The sequence below is a fragment of the Cucumis melo genome, chromosome 12 (genome assembly GCF_025177605.1).
Source record: "Cucumis melo cultivar AY chromosome 12, USDA_Cmelo_AY_1.0, whole genome shotgun sequence".
In the NCBI taxonomy this organism is placed as follows: Eukaryota; Viridiplantae; Streptophyta; class Magnoliopsida; order Cucurbitales; family Cucurbitaceae; genus Cucumis; species Cucumis melo.
Window position 1 is genome coordinate 1,932,288 of NC_066868.1, and position 16,406 is coordinate 1,948,693.

Sequence of the window (16,406 nt, forward strand, 5' to 3'; positions counted from 1 at the left end):
ATTTCGAGTTTGAAATTCTTTCTTTTCTATCTAATTTTATCAATGTTATAAAAAACCAAGCAAAATTTTGAAAACTAGAAAAAGTAGTAACGTAAAACTGTTTTGTTGAACAAAAACCTTTAAGAATTAATTCTCGAAGAACTCGAATTATTCATAGTAAAAAAAAGGATATTAACCCTGACTCTTATCACATAAATTCCCTCTCCCTCTTAAAGAAAACTCAACCTCTGAGTTGATTAGGGTGCTAGTTGGAAGGCATTTAGAGCATGATATAAGGAAACAAGTAAGAGTCATTAAAGGTTGAGAAGATCTTTGCATGAATGTGGAACATCTGCTTCGTAAGAACTATCTCTAAATTTTTCCAAAATAGAGTAGCTCCAATCTTGCTCATAGTTAATCGAGTAAGTTTAGTATAAACTATATTAAATGATGACTTCCTTGTGGATCTATTTTTCATGTGTGATTGTAACTAAACTCCACTCGTAGTATATAAGATCCCGTTGTCTTTGTTTGTCTTTATAAAGTACAGACATTGGTTATGTCTTTTTGACCATCTGTTGGTGGATGACTGAACGTATTCCAATTGTTGAAGATAAATCAACTTTATCTAAGATATTATGAAAATTGTTTATCTTTGAACATTGTGTCAAGTGGGTAATTTTTTTTTTTTTTTTGTTGTATACTATCATCTCTTGATCTTCTTCTACTCCATTCATTTTTCCTTATTTGGTCAAATATAATGGTCTTCTTATAGGTTCCAATCTTCCTTGTAAGTTTTCTATCTCGTGTGTTGCTTGGCTCAATTTTACAATCTTGGTTGAGTTCTTTCTTGATCTTTTTTTAGCAACTAAATGTATTTTTGAAGAGTTCTCGAAAGAACTCGAAGATTATAATTTTTCCTTTCTTGAATTTTTCTCGAAAGAGTTAAAAGTTTTCGTTCATTATCTTTCAAAAGTTCTCCTAATAGATGTTTTTATTTGAATGTTTCTATTTTTATAGAATTGTTTCAACCTCTAAATTGGCGTTGGGGTGGTTAATTGGTGTTCTTTGGTCTAAATCATCTAACTCTCGATCTTTATGTTGATTTCTTGAAAAACAGAGTTGGTCAAATTGTTGGATCCTTTGTTGATATCGTTGCCTTCTTATTCCATCCAAAACTATCTTAGAAATGTCATAAATGTCGTTAGAATAACTAGAATAAGATAATGATTGGTTTTTTGAGAAAATTGAACCCGGGCAAAATTAACATGTTGGAATTCTTCTTTGGAATACTTAAACAAAAACCAATAATACCTCGTTGAAAAAATTACTTTAAATTAAATAAATATGCTCATGGTCGTAGTAAATGTATTTGAAGTTTTCTTGATCTTTGAATTCAATTTTTTTTATAAAACACATGATTTAATGTTCTCATTTTGTCTTCACATATAGATACTCTCATTTTCTTCAATAATTTCTAATTCTTACAGCAATTTAAACTATAAAACTTTAGGTTAAAAGTATAAAATCTCACAAAATTTTAAAATCAAAATTTTAGGATATAGATAGACTGGAACTTTATATTGCTGATATAATGTGGGAAGTTTAGAATTATTTCATATTATTTAGCCAAAACCAAATGGTCTAAATATTAAATTTGAAAGTTCAAAATTCATGAAAGTTCTAAATATTAAATTAGATATTCTTTTTATAATGTTTAAAAACTCATTAGACATAAAATTCAAATTGCAATAATGTTGATATCTTTTAAATTTCAAATAGTTTGAGAGTATGAAGTTTATATTATATTTATAGTATGTCACATTAGCGATGTTTTAATTCTACTAAGTAAGAAATGTTTTAATCCAATTCAAAAAATAGTACGCATAACTCAATTGATATTTATGTCCTAACACCATCGGCAGGTTTGTATTTTGTGATTTGAATCTTCTATTTCTATCATATTAAAAGGAAAAGTAGAGAAGGCCTTTTTTGAGAATTAGATAATAAATTATAAACGTAGTTTCTAAATCGGTGACAACTCCTATTTCAACCAACACTTTCAAAATTTAATTAATGTACTTCGAGTTCAAACACATGAAGAGGATTGAACTACCAATGTTTAAAATGATAATTAATGCAGTCTAACATGACAATTCAATTAATTTTGAAGAAAAATTTTTCATTTCTCATACTACTTCCATTTATTGTTTAACGCATGAGATTCATGAAATATTTAAGAATTACTAGAATTTTTCCCTCCTAACAAAGCCATGGGTCAGAGCTCAAAACTTACAACAAAGGGATGGCAGGCTCTTCATGGTCACAGAGAGAACTGAGGTTTCACATTTGGATTGGACATATGCTCTTTGATAGTTCTATGAAGCTTTTTTTCTTTTTCTTTTTATGTTGTTTTGTCAAAAATTCACATGTCCTTCAGCTGAAACTGTTTGACATACAGTTTTTCTCCAATAAAAGGTTCCAAACCTAATAGGAGACAACAAGAGAGAAAGATCAATTATTAAGGGATGTAGTAAAAATCTTAAGACATCTTGCTCAGGCCTGGGAAACTTGGGGGATAACAATGCCCATAAATTGAACAGCTTTAGTCAATAAACGCCTTGACAAGAATTAGCCTTAGAATTTGATAAGAAATTTGAGATAATAGAAAATCCATCCCTGGATTATACAAAGGAGCCATGGAGCTGAAAGTCGCGGATCACCCGAAAATACAACCAGGAAGGATAAATCACTGTAATATACATTTAGCTTGCACATGGAACTGAGTGACATCTCTAGACATGAGTAAGTCTAGTTTAGGCAAAGGACAAACCAAGAAGCTGGATTTCCCAAAATAAACAGTTATTAGCCATGTGTAAATCAAATAAAGATCAAAACAAACATGGGGGATGGATATGGGGCTGTTTCTTGTCTACAATGAATAAGATGGTCCTCACTTGTATCTAATGAATGGTAATGTTTACTATTATTGATATGATTTTGTTGAGAAGTTGAATCCAGATTCTGAAGAGGAAAGAATGAAGAAAAGATTTTCAGTGGAGAGACCGTGAACTTGTATAATCATCAAGTTTCACATCAGTCATTATTAGTCAAGAGACCGAGAGGCTTCACTAGAGTACATCCACTAGAGCTTGTGACACAAGTGCATAATGAGTTGCACAAACTAGAATGAAAAATGAAAATCTCAATCTTCTTGGAGATACAGTTTCAATATCTCAAAGGTATTCAATAATGGGCAATTGTTGACTTACTGATAGACAATGTAATACTATAATTGATAGGAAATGTTTTAAGTACATGTTGCGTATCATCAATCTGGACGTCCTGTCCTCTGCTGTTTATGTCAGAGACCGTGTCGAAAGCAAATTCCTTCCAGAGTGACATCTGCAAGTGGCATGCTAATCATAAGTTAAGGTAGTCAACCAATAGGCAAGTTTGGACCAATTTAACCAAATAGAAAAACTTATAAAAGATCTTTGCATATCAAACTGAAACCAAAGACCAAGTACCAAGGCTATATTCAAGAGAACCAATCAGGCATTCATCAAAGGAAAATTAACCTTTCAACGTCATCCTAAGAAGGAGAGAATCAACAACACACATATCCATTCCACTGATAAGGATCATTTGGTGTGCCCTTTGGTACTTCTATAATTCACCAGAGGTGATGGGCAAGTTTTTCAATGTGATGAGATTAGACCATCTCTTCCCTCCTGTAACTACATTGTCATGCATCTTAGATCACACCTGGATGATGTTAACTTTTACTCAGGTTGTCATAGAACTCCCAAGGTTAAAAACATGGCGTAAAAGTAACATGCTTACTGACTTGATGCAGTTGGTCTAAAAGCACAGCAGATTATAAAAGGAAAACTCTTGCAGTGTAAGGTCAAACAGATTACAATTAATTGCATCTTCTTAGATCAAAATTGTTTAGTTTTACATGTATAATTACAATCTGACCGCAATTCATATAACTTAATCTTAAACTTTCTTAACATCCAAAGAGGGGACTGATTTGACCTAAAACGTTCAACTCCCGCTGTTCTACTGGATCCGTGCACTAAAAAAAGAGAAAATTATATGAATATGCATAGGACAAAATAACAATAACAGTTCAAATATTAATATCCACGTAGCCATTACGTGAGAAGAAAGCAAGCATGAAAACAAACAATAAATTTCTTAACAAATTTTGGCTACAATATCAAGCCATAAATTGAAGTATGGTCATTGTGGCAGAAAACGTTCATTGAGCAAAAATTGCATGTGGAAGTGTAATTTCCGCAAGAAGAAAACAGGTAATAAATCCACTGTGCTGAAGGGAAATCTTAGATTGCTTATTAGTGCTCCTTACCTGCACGATCGTTCTAGGGTGGAGACTACACAATAAAGATCAAAACAAGCACATCTAACCAACTTCACTTTCAAGAAGTGATCTGAGAACTAGTAGCGTAGTGAGTAATTATAAGCTGAAGATAAAAGTTAATTACTCAGTGGTTCAACTGAAAAAAGTAACGTGGCGTTGTTTGAAAGCTATTTATGATAAAAAGGACTTTTTGCTTTATCAGAACAAAATTTCAGTTTACATATTTTTGGTGAACTATCTCTTAAGGTTTTTTTCCCTTTTAATTTAATTTAGTTTCATACTACTATCCATTTCTTAGATAAATTATGTTATTCCTTTTGAGCACAATTACAAATATGACAATTAAATACTGTATAATATAAAAAAATTTGTAAATATAACAAAATTTAGAGAAGTCTACCACTAATCTATTGACAACAGAGCATATCAATAACAAGAGTCTATTAGCAATTCTTTAAAACTGTTATCATACACTTAATTACTAATCCTAAAACTGCTACCCAATGCAGTTACCCAAGTCATCTAACTACAGTTATTGGGAATAGTTTGAAAAACAAAATTAGAAACCTGGCGTCTTAAAATAGTCCCCAGAAGCCAATAACAAATAAGCCGTCTCTATTCTTGTTTTACTAAACATACTTAAACAAAAAAGAAAGCTTTCAAATTCCAAGAAACTCAACAATACTGCTTTCCAAAGCTAAGTTCACCATTTCCCGTGTTTGATACCGAACTTGTTGCTAAGTTCGAGAAATCCACCAATTCCTAACACACAGACTGTTCGTTAGAGACGCAAGCACCATATTAGCAGAATCCAGTCTTAGAAACAAAATAAAAATAAAAATAAAAACAAAGGAAAAAAAATTAGGACAAATATAATTCAAATAGTTTACGAACTAAGCCGCAGAAGTACAATGAATTCTGTCAAATCGATAGTATGTCAAAATTCCCAAATACCAAAGCTGTACTGTCGCTCCAGTAAAACTTAATATAACACCCAATAATAAGGTATAGCAAAAACTCAGCAAGATTAAGCATCCAACCTGAAAATTAGCCGGAATTCACTTATCATTAGTATTAGGAGGTACATGAGGATGAGGGTAAGGCACGATCGAGCTGTATTTGTTCCCCGACCAATCTCTCTGATGCATCATATTGAACGGATGCGTTTCAAAGCCAGGGTATCCCTGTGCGCTTCCCGGATGAGCTACAGGCATACCCATATAACTATGAGCATGACCAGACGCTGCCATGCCAAGCACCGGCATTGGCATCATAGGTGGTCCATACGGCATCGGAGTCGGAACTGGCAAATGCCCATTTCCATTTGCTTGCCCACTGTTGGTTGACTGGTGCAAGGTCTGCGGTACAGGCGTGGAGGCAAAAATCCGGTCCGGCGACGACGGCCCCTCGTTGGAAGACCCCTGCATCCTCTTCAAGTAAAGCCTATATTTCTGAAGATGACTCGCAACATTCTCCCGAGTCAATCCCTCCACGTTCATTAACTGCATAATAGTTTTAGGAACCGCGTTCTTAATCCCAAGATGAGCAACAACGTCCACAAATCGCTTATGTAATTGTGGCGTCCATACAAGTCTCGGTCTCTTCAAAGTCCGAGCTGATGGATCATCCATAGAATTATCCGTCCGAAGAGCCGAATCAGCCTCTTCTGCACAATCAACCTTCCTTAATTTCCTAGAATCCGACCCTGCATCCCTCTCCGTTGCCTCATCTCCTTCAACCACCATCGGATCATGATCCTGAGTTCGATCATCGTTAAACGACTTGAAATTATTCGATGAAAACGCTTGTGCTTGAAATCCACGAAGATTCGATAGCGTATTCTGCGACGCTCGATTAACATCCATAAGTGTCCGACATGGTCCGGTTGATATACTGAATGCAGAAGCAAGCTCCGGTGGAATCAAAGTCTGAGACAGAGGAGTGAGATCGTCGGCGTCTGGCAAACCCGTTTCCCATTCAAATACTCGCTCCTCGTGAGCACAGCTTTCATCTTCACCACCACCACCGCCGCCGCCGCTTTCATATTCCGCCATCTTCACCTCCTCTCCCATCCTCCACTCCAAAACCTAGGGCTCGTTCCTCTGTTTCAATTTTCAACTCAAGAACGAGATTCAATCAAAACGAAAGCAATAAAAACCTAATTCCTCCGAGGGTTTAGGGCTTCGAATTGGAGTCAGTTACGATCGAACTCCGAGAAAATTCCGGCGAAAGAAAATTGAAGAAACAAACAACAACGGAGAAGAAATGGAAGCAATGAAGAACCAAAATCAATTGGTTTTTTTTTTCTTCTTTTTTTTCCTCTTAAGATATTTGAAGAAAATAATAATTAAAAGAAATATATTTCTCTTTTATTTAATTTATTTATTGGAAAGGCCATAAAAAGTGCAATATCCGTTTCCAGATCGGCCTATTCCCTTTGCCAACGTGGACGACTTACCCAGATATTTTTGATCCGCTAAATATCTTCTTTCAAATTCCCACTCGCTCTTACCTATACCTTTCCCCCTACTCGCTTTATCTCTTCTCCACGTATCCTTCTTCAGGTCATGCACCAGTAATATCGTGACTCTCATGATTAGAAACTGGAAGTCGTGACGCGGTGAAGCGAGTTCCATTTGATTTGTTGAATTTACGGAAATGTCCTTCATTTTACAATCCTTATACGCCGTGTGATTCGCTGGAAGGCTACATGTAAGCAAAAAGGGTTTGATTTAAAAAGGGTAGTTAAGTCATTAGATGGATTCATTATTGTTTTTTGCACCGACTTTTGAACTTTAGCCTCTTTTTTAAAATTTTAAAATCAGTAATTTAATGGGAATTAGTGGACTAACCAATAGGAAGAGAGGAAATTGGGTGACAGCTGTTAATTTGGACGGAATATTGATGACGGCCCAACAAAACGGCAGCCACGAGTTTTGGCCTTACAGTACGGGAAGATTTGAGATAATGTACTTAAACGCTACAAAGAAAAAGAAAATATATTTCTTTCTTTCTTTATATTTTTTTTCTTTTATTTACCTTTTCATTTTCATGTGGTTTTTCATTTGAGCAAATTACGTTTTTTTTTTGTTACGTTTGTGTATCTTTGGGTTTAGTTCAATTTCATCTCAGTTCTGAAATATTAATTTTTAGATTTTATGTTTTGAGATTAATTTTCATTTAGCGCGTACGTTTCGAGACGTTAGAATATCGTAGTCATCACATCGATTTCGGTTTAGATCGATAAGCATTTGAAATGTTTTAAAAGTGTCTGTCAATTTGCATTTTTTTCAAATCGACACCGACCAAACTCCTCCTTGATTTGGTTGGTCAACTCGGTTTTTAAGTATACCATGCTCACCTCTGCTAGGGGATTCAAATCACATATTTCGTGGTTACTAGTATGCTCACATGTCAATTGAGCTAAGCTCTTATTCACACAAAATGCTCACTCTCTCTTTTTAGGGTTAATTAATTAATTTAAAATGTTTGTAACGCTTTTTTTCATCACTATTATAATTAATTTTAAATTTTTAATTTCATAAATATTTAAAATTAATTAGTAGATATTAACGTCAACAAATAGGATGAGTAGCGAAAAATAAAGCTTAAAAAGTGTAAGTTTTGAAAGCTAGGGAGAAGATCAAAAGAAACTTAAATTTCAAAGAAAAATTGTAACATTGTGAAATCTAAGACTAATTTTAAATAAAAATCAAAACTTTAGACTAAAATGCAACATTTTGAAACCTGGAAATTAAATGAAAATTAAATCCAAAACTGCGGGACCAAAAAACAATTTTTAATATGATTTTAACTTTGAGATTTGTGTTTTGGTCTCTAAAATCTAAAAAGATACATTTTAGACTTCGATGTTTGAAAAAATAGTCCTAAATTGTCGATTAAATTAGTTTGATGTGGTAAATTTAGATAGACAACTCTACTAACTTATATAACATGAATATTTTTTTTTAAAAAAAGTAATCCAATCTATTGCATGGACTTCATCTTTTTTCACCCTCAACACACTAACACCAAGAATGTCGTCACTAACTTGTTACTTTCACAATCGCTATCACAATAATTTTTCAATAGGCTTAACCCAACAAAAATGCCAACTTCTCCCTAAAGAGGGAATTCCCAAAAAAGCAACAATACCAAAAAGGAAAAGAAGACTAGCAACAAATAGACCAAAGAAAGTAAGAGATCAAAGACACACCAAAATGAGGCATTGAAAACGGAGACACATATCCAACACAACACAAATTGATTATAAAATATTGAAGCCAACACAACCACAAAAAGTTTAATCAGAGTTCCATTAAACTTTAGACGATTTAGGAATGATCTTTCAACCCTTTAATTCATATTCGATTAACAACTTATAACCTTAATTAAATAAATCTCGTAATAGAACTCAAATTAATAAAAATAATCCATACGAAAAATATTAATACACATATATAGTCCATACTTTAAATTATACATTTGTGTATATAATCAATTATACTGGGTAGGTATATATCTTTTAAAACATTTTTCCCTTTAAAATTATACATATTTTTTAAACTTACATCATTACATGGATGTAGAGAACTTTATTTTTTTTAAATGATAAAAGAGTCACTAAATAATTTAAGATGTCTTATCCAAATGGGTTATTTTAAATTAGATGACATTTTAAAATATTTTGGACCTTGCTTTAATAAAGTAATTAAATATTGTCATCCGTAGCTTGTTCTCTATTATATTATGGTTCTTTTATATATATATATATATATATATATATATATATATATATATATATATATAATAATGTACATACCCCACTATTTTATGGATGTGTGTATCAAACTTTGGTTAAATCGTTACAATATACCCATAAACTTTAGTATATAGTTTGTTAAAAATAAGAGTGAATTTTATTACTTACGAAGAATCTTAGTGAAACTAGAGAGATCTTGATCTAGAATAATTCTATTGCTTACAAAAGAACTCAGTAAAGTTCGAGAGAACTCGACCTAATCTCAGTGCTTTGACTCTTCAGCAAGTTAAACAAGTTATATCTCGTGGCTCAATCCCGATTCAATCTCGGCACGTCCAATGCTTTGTTCTCGGTCCACTCGGTGAAGAAGCGGGTTACTCCTCAGGACAATTTGATACCCCTGAATAAAGATTTTGAGATTTGTGGTCCTGCAACTAAAATCAAACTGAAAAACTAATTGGTTAGTTAGAGGTTGTTATCTTCACCGGCATTAAATAACTCTGTAATGTAATAAAAAAACCATTGAACCCAAAGATTAGAATGAGAGAAAATATTTTGTGAGAGAGGAAGAAAACCCATCTTCAAAATTTTCTATACTTGTTTGATCCTTAAAGAAGATGAAAAAAGCTATTCAAAGTGATGTATGCTCTATTTAGCCGAACCACTATAAACTTGTGTTCTTCTACTTCTCCTTGTATCTCCATAAATACTTTCTTTTAAATCATTGAAATCTGTTCGTCAAGAAGTTAGTATTATTTCTACCTTTTATATTTACTTTTGATTGCATATCTCGAGCGAGTTAAGGTCGAGAGGTTACTATTGTTGAAATCGAGATAGTGCATTTTGATTATCAAGTTTAATTATGTTTGTTGAGATTGATATGTTTCATTCTTTATCTTTAAATTTTGAACGTGACTATAAAAAAAATTATGCATGCTCTTAGAACAGTAGCCAAGAAGTTAGAGATTTAAATATCCTACCTCACGTATCGTTAGACTAAATAAAATATAAATATATAAATATCTTGTGTTAAAGTAAGTATAACTCAATAATAATTGACAATTACTACTCTAAAAAAGAGACATTTATAGGTTTCATAGTATTTTTTTCTATCTTCACCTTCAATTTAGTTATACGCTTGTTTCATAAAATCCCAAATTTGATGCCGCGATATATCACCTTACATGACTAAGGCTGTTAGCACAATAGACTTTGAAACAAAATCTATTTGAAAATGTTCTCACTTTTTAATATCTTTGTTTTCACAATCAAAACTTACTCTAGTATGTTGTACTTCAGGTCATATTTTGTAACCATTTAATTTATCATTTTTAGTTTTCTTTTAAATTAAGCATTTCTTTAAATTTCTTGCTAAATTTAAAAAACGAAGCAAGTTTTTTTTTTTGTTTTTTTGAACAATAAAATTTGACAGATTCAAAGATACATTCTTCAAACACGATTTTATATTTTTTAATTGTCTAGTTTACTCACAAACGAGATTCTAACTTGAAATATCAGAGTGAGTAACTTAACACCTTGTCGATACACAATTCTTATTATTTCCTTGATTAAATGGTATATATATATATATATATCCATTTAATTATATTAAAAAACCTTCTTTTTAATTTTCTCCAATTGTTTTTGAACTCAATTACTCTAGTTTCTTAAATTAATATCCTTATTTTTCATCTTAAAAATAATAATAATCTTTTAATCTGAAGATACATCATTTGTGTTTCTTTTCTTTTTTTATATTGATATTATTAGGTCATTTGGACTTTTTTTTTTTTTTTTTTAAATAAGTCCCATGTGACACAACTAGGGCTAGAATCAAATTTAGGGTTTAGGTCTAAACTCCCCAAACTTTAAACAAAGATTTAAATCGATAGTTTTTGCTTATTTAATCAAGAAAGATAAGATGACAACAAATTGATATTTCATCCGCCAATTAAGTTGACTTTTAATTACATTTTTAAAATTGTAATTTGAAAATATATTTTATCATGAATTCTTTCAAAAAGGAAAAATATGATATTTGCTAAAGAATAAATTTTGACACAGGAAAGTAAAGCTAAAAAAAGATAATAAAAGAGAAATCAAGATAAAGATAATATATAATAAGACAAGACATAATCTATCTTGTTCTGAATTAGAAAAAGTCATTTCCTAATCTTAAGAGAATTAAATCTCGTATCTTAATCTTAGTAAAATTAAATTTAAATCTCCCGTAAATGCACCATATAAGGTAACTTAGGCTTCTAACTTGGATTCTTCGTTTTATACATTATCACCATTTGTGCATGGAAAGCCATGTGTATTTTTCTTAGCCCAAAATTTGGCATTGGCATCCACCTAGTGGCTTTAGGTTAAATATTTACAAAATGTTTTTTAAAATTATAATTGAAAGTATATTTGATTAGCAATTCTTCCAAAAAAATTGACATGGTATTAAAAAAAATGGTAAATGATAGGTTAAAACATACATTTGGTTATTTTAATTTGAATACTTTCAAATGTTTGAGTTTAGTTTCTATACTTTAAACAAACTTAAAAATTAATTATTTCGTTAGTTTATGAATCTAGTTTTTGTACTCTGTTTCAAAAACATTTTTAAACTTTCATACTTTCGTTAATGTCATTTTCGTTAAAAGAAAAAAAAAAAAGGTTTTCAAAAATTAAGTTAATATTCTTAATATGAAAAAGAAAGTGTTAACAAAAGCCTTTAGCAATAGTATATCGCATCTCTATCTTTCATTTTTCTTCTATTTCAATCTATGTTCGTAACATTAATATATTTTCTTTTAGTTATTGGTAGTGATAAAGACTTTGTTAATCATATTTGCTGTTTAAACTAGTTTATGTATTATAAATTTACTATAAGTCAAAGTTCTTCTTTCATTCTTCCTTTTTAGTTTTGTTGAAAAAAAATGGACAAAATAGAGAAAAGAAAGAGAGCTTCTACATGAAGAGAATGAGGATTTCTATTGTGTTTTCAAATTGTTGATTTCTAATATAAGATATAACTTAAAAGAAATTCATTACATTATAAGATTGAGTTAGTGATTTGGGGTGTGAAAAGGTTGAGCAAGATAGAAAATTTGGATAATATTAGACTTTTAAATCAAGGTTATCGATACTAATTTGTTTAAAATTTAGTGAGCTTAATTTATGAATCCATTAACAAAGTTAAAACCATTTTGGAATGAATCACTGTTTGGATTAAAATATGTATTAAGAATCCACGGTGGTTGAACCCAATGTTCCACTAAATTTAGGTTTGGGTTGGACTCCTTTGAATTCGAACCCAAGTCCTAGTCACTTTATCCCTATAAGCCGAGAGGGAGACCATTTGCCTTCGCTCCATGTTTGTTGTTCGCCATAGCCAGTGATGATGTTCCCTAATTTCCAATGACCCAACTGTTCTTTCTTCTTCCCTCTTCACCAATGGCTGCTTCTTCGGTTTTCCTTCACCCTTCAACTAATGTTCGTGGTCTATCTTTGGTTGACAAGCACAAACTTCCATTCAAGCATTTCGACAAACAGGTGAAGTCCCCTTCGATCCTTCTTAATTCTCCCTTTCATCTAAGGCTTACTCCCTTAATAACTCGTCCAAATGGTTTTACTAATTCACGTTCAACAACCTCCTTGTTCTCAAGAATGACAAGAACCCTGCTTAAATGCTCATCTTCTGATGCAGTTAGCTCAGAATCCCAAAACCCATTTCTTAAACCCTTTGAATTTGTCTCTTTTGATTCATTGCAAGGTACCCTTTCTCGAATAACCCCTTTTGATGTCGTTAAGTGGTCTGGGGTGTTATCGATTTCAATTGCAGCCACGAAATGGACTTTGAATTTGTTTTTCAACCCGTTTTTCTGGATGTATTTCAGCTGGACTTGGGTGTTCTGGCCTTGGGTTGTGGCTATTACGGTGGCTGCTTATGGATTGTACTCCTTGAGAAAGCACCTAAATGGTGAATCTAACATATTCGAGCAACTTGCTATTGTTACTTCCTTGTTCACTTGGCTCACTCTTGTCCCGCCTGCTTATTTTAATGGATTCCTTGAAGGATGGCCTTTTGTGTTCTTTTTTGTATACCACTACTTCTTTTTCTTCAATGTTAGCATTAGAAAAAGGTTATATGGAGATTACTTTGTTCGTCCTCATGACCCCAAGTGGGATGTGAACATGCCAAACTTGTCTCGGTTACTGTTCTTTGTGGGTGTCATGGCTGGACATTGGTTTGCTGCGTTTGAAGGACCAGAGCTTCATCAAATTCCAGGCGGGTGGAGTAATGTGGGCATTTGGATTTTGATAGTGTCAACTCTTCTAACTCACTACAAGTCGTCATTGTATCTTGCAAACTACTCGGAGAAGGTAGTGGTGCCCACTGCTGTTGTGCAGTTTGGACCATATCGGTGGGTTCGCCATCCAATATATGCATCCACAATGCTTCTTTTTGCCACTTACTGTGCTGCCCTTCGTGCACCTATAAGCATGCTTTTTACGGTGGCAGTTTGTTCACTATATTATGGTCAGAAAGTAAAAGCAGAGGAAGCTTTGATGGTTGAAACTTTTGGAGAGGGGTATGTAGAATATGCAAACAAAGTTAGGTACAAGTTTATTCCGTTCGTTTATTAGTTTAGTTGCCATCATGGCTTATATGTAGTTACGGTTGAATTTCAAAATTTACTCCTGAGCTTGATTTAAATTTGCAAAGTGAACGTTGTATGAATGAAATTCATCGTAGTTTACCCTGCCAGGGATACAAATTTGAATAAATCATCTCTTGGTTTCTTCCCCTCCCTTTACCTCAATAATTATACTTACAATAGTATAGTTCAATTATGCTCTTGCAAAAAGAACATTGGCTTTCATCGTAGCATTTGTCATGCTGAGATTTCAAAGCTAACTTCATCAAGTTGAGTTAGTTATTTTCTTGCTGAAAATTTTGAAAATCTTGTATGCAAGGATTATTTCTGCTAGTATCATCTTAGTTTAGTGTACGGTGTACCTATCATCAATATAAGGTATTAGTTATTTCCTGCTGTGCTTATCTGAAAATGGCTTCATTAATATTTTATATCATTTGGGAAAGAACTTGCTGCATCTGACTTGAAGTTGGTTGAGAAAAGTTCAACGTGTTCAATTTTTAGTAACCTAGAAATGAATGTTCAGTTGACCTATTTGCAAGAATTTCTTGTTAGCAGTTGTAGATATCTAAAGTAGTGTACTATTTATCTATATATTTGTATTCATGCAATTAGATATGTTGTATATATGCACTTGCTAATCTTCCCAGTCCAAAAAAGCTTAATGTTCCTTAGTTCTTCTAATCCTCAGTGTTGAGTTTACTAGATCAATGTATTTTCACGAATAAACAACAGAGAAAATATAGCAAAAACAACAACTAGAATTTATTACTAAAGTTGCATTCTTAAACGCGTAAATAAACCAAAGCCTTCAAGTAAGCAATAAGAAAATTTGGATGACAAAAAACACTGGAACCTTTAGACCATCACAAAACTCACTCCTATTCAGTGGCCACAAAGAAAGCATGGTGGAGAAGGATTTCTGTGACTTCAACCAACTGATTTTGAACCGGTAGACTCCTCTTGACTATGTTATCAAAAACCAAATATGTCCTTAGGAATGATATCTCCAGCCAACACCCTTTGAAACTGATATTGCAATATCTAGTTCAATGAATTGTCCCTTTGCAGATTCGAATCTTGTTGACTCACTAATGTAATAGTTGCTATTCAAATTTTACTTCTGTGACTTGCAAGGCTAATTTATTTAGGCTTCATTTTAGATGAGTCAAGCAAGTTTTTTTGGGATAAAATGTAGATACAGAACGCCCAGTTGTTTAAGCTCCATGATTGAGAGCTATTAGTCCTGGATCACTTATCTTTTCTCTTCCTAGAATTGCTGTAGCAATCCATGTTGTGCTTCTTCTATTAAATCCTGCTTTCCTTGGTTGTTCAGATTATCACTTCTTTCTCATGGTTCGGCTTTTGACTAGTGGGATAGTGATACTATTTTTAGGAATATTAAGTTCCCTTGTTTACTCAAGGATGAAGAGCTGTTGAAATTTAAAAATTTGCTGGGAATTTTAGCACCAAAGAAGGTGGATACATTTCTGAGTTCCTTTAGGTAGTTTCACTGTGAAATCTCTCTCAAAGTATTTGCTAGCATCCTCTCCTAAGAAGGAGTTTTAGTCGGCCATTGGCAGTCCAAGCGTCATGTGCATCAACCTCCTTATTTGGGTGATGATCAATTGTCTCTTTAAATTCCTCTGTAGTCCTTCCAAGAAAAATCCTTCTAATGGCATTTTGCCCATCAGCATATCCTCTTTGCTTGGCAAACAGTGATCCTTTGCAACATTTATTCTTTGATTGCTCATACTCAAGGACATGCTGGTAGAATTTGTTGACAATATTTATAGCCAGTGGGTATTTTCGAATTTTTTCAAGGACAACGTTCTCCATTTGCTGGTTGACCATTCTTTGGCATTAGAGTCGAAGCTTATATGGTCAAACATGGTAAAAGCTTATTCTATCAGAATTTTGGTTCCAAAAGAATACGATCTTTCACAATAAATCTCTTTCTTTGTTCGACCAGTTTAGTTCTACTCATCTGAAAGCTTCCACATGGTGTTCTCTTTCTAAATATTTCTCTTTCCCTTGAACAAGAACCTACTAACCAAAAGCGAAGCAACTGGGAAGGTGCAAAGCGAAGCAAGTATTGGAAGCAATTAACACCAACACGAGGCTTGCGTAGAAACCTGAGAACCGAAAGAAAAACTACGATACTTTAGTTTTTATTATTTTTCTTATGAGTGAATACAATAGGTACAAAGGGAGAATAAATAGAATACAATAGGAGTAAGAAAGGAAAAAATTTAGGAAATAAAATCTTCTATATTATTCTTTCCAAAAATACTCTAAGCGCAAAACCCTACTAATTCTAACACTCCCCCTCAAGTTGGGACGTAAATATCAATGAGTCCCAACTTGCTAACACAAAGGTCGAAGTATGGTCTGAGAAGCCCCTTGGTGAGAACATCAACAACCTGTTGGCTCGAAGGAATGTACGAAATGCATATGTTTCCACTGTCAAGTCTTTCTTTGATGAAATGCCGATCAATCTCAACATATTTAGTTCTATCATGTTGAATTGGGTTGTTAGCAATACTAATAGCGGCTTTATTATCACAAAAAAGCTTCAGTGGTGTCTCACATTCCTGATGAAGATCTGACAAGACTTTCTGGA

General features: G+C 32.9%; 2 protein-coding genes across 5 annotated transcripts; one reads left to right on the forward strand and one right to left on the reverse strand.

The window, feature by feature from the left end:
- Positions 1 to 3,018: 3,018 nt before the first annotated feature.
- LOC103497139 (transcription factor PCL1-like) lies at positions 3,019 to 6,929 on the reverse strand. 4 transcript variants are annotated; one of them, XR_539341.3, is made up of 3 exons: positions 5,410 to 6,705; positions 3,561 to 3,747; positions 3,019 to 3,384 (listed from the first exon to the last, which is right to left on the reverse strand). XR_539341.3 is itself a non-coding variant. In XM_008459232.3 (2 exons), exon 1 carries the CDS (start codon positions 6,439 to 6,441, stop codon positions 5,428 to 5,430), a length of 1,014 nt encoding a protein of 337 aa, XP_008457454.2. In that variant the 5' UTR covers positions 6,442 to 6,929; the 3' UTR covers positions 3,019 to 3,384; positions 5,410 to 5,427. The 4 variants fall into 4 exon arrangements, 1 of the variants encoding a protein (XP_008457454.2); XR_007816087.1 differs by having other exon boundaries at positions 3,561 to 5,131; XR_539340.3 differs by having other exon boundaries at positions 3,561 to 4,063; positions 5,410 to 6,704.
- A 5,409-nt stretch (positions 6,930 to 12,338) lies between these two features.
- On the forward strand, positions 12,339 to 13,913 carry LOC103497140 (uncharacterized). Its single transcript, XM_051080400.1, has one exon. It carries the CDS (start codon positions 12,543 to 12,545, stop codon positions 13,770 to 13,772), a length of 1,230 nt encoding a protein of 409 aa, XP_050936357.1. The 5' UTR covers positions 12,339 to 12,542; the 3' UTR covers positions 13,773 to 13,913.
- The last annotated feature ends 2,493 nt before the right edge of the window (positions 13,914 to 16,406 follow it).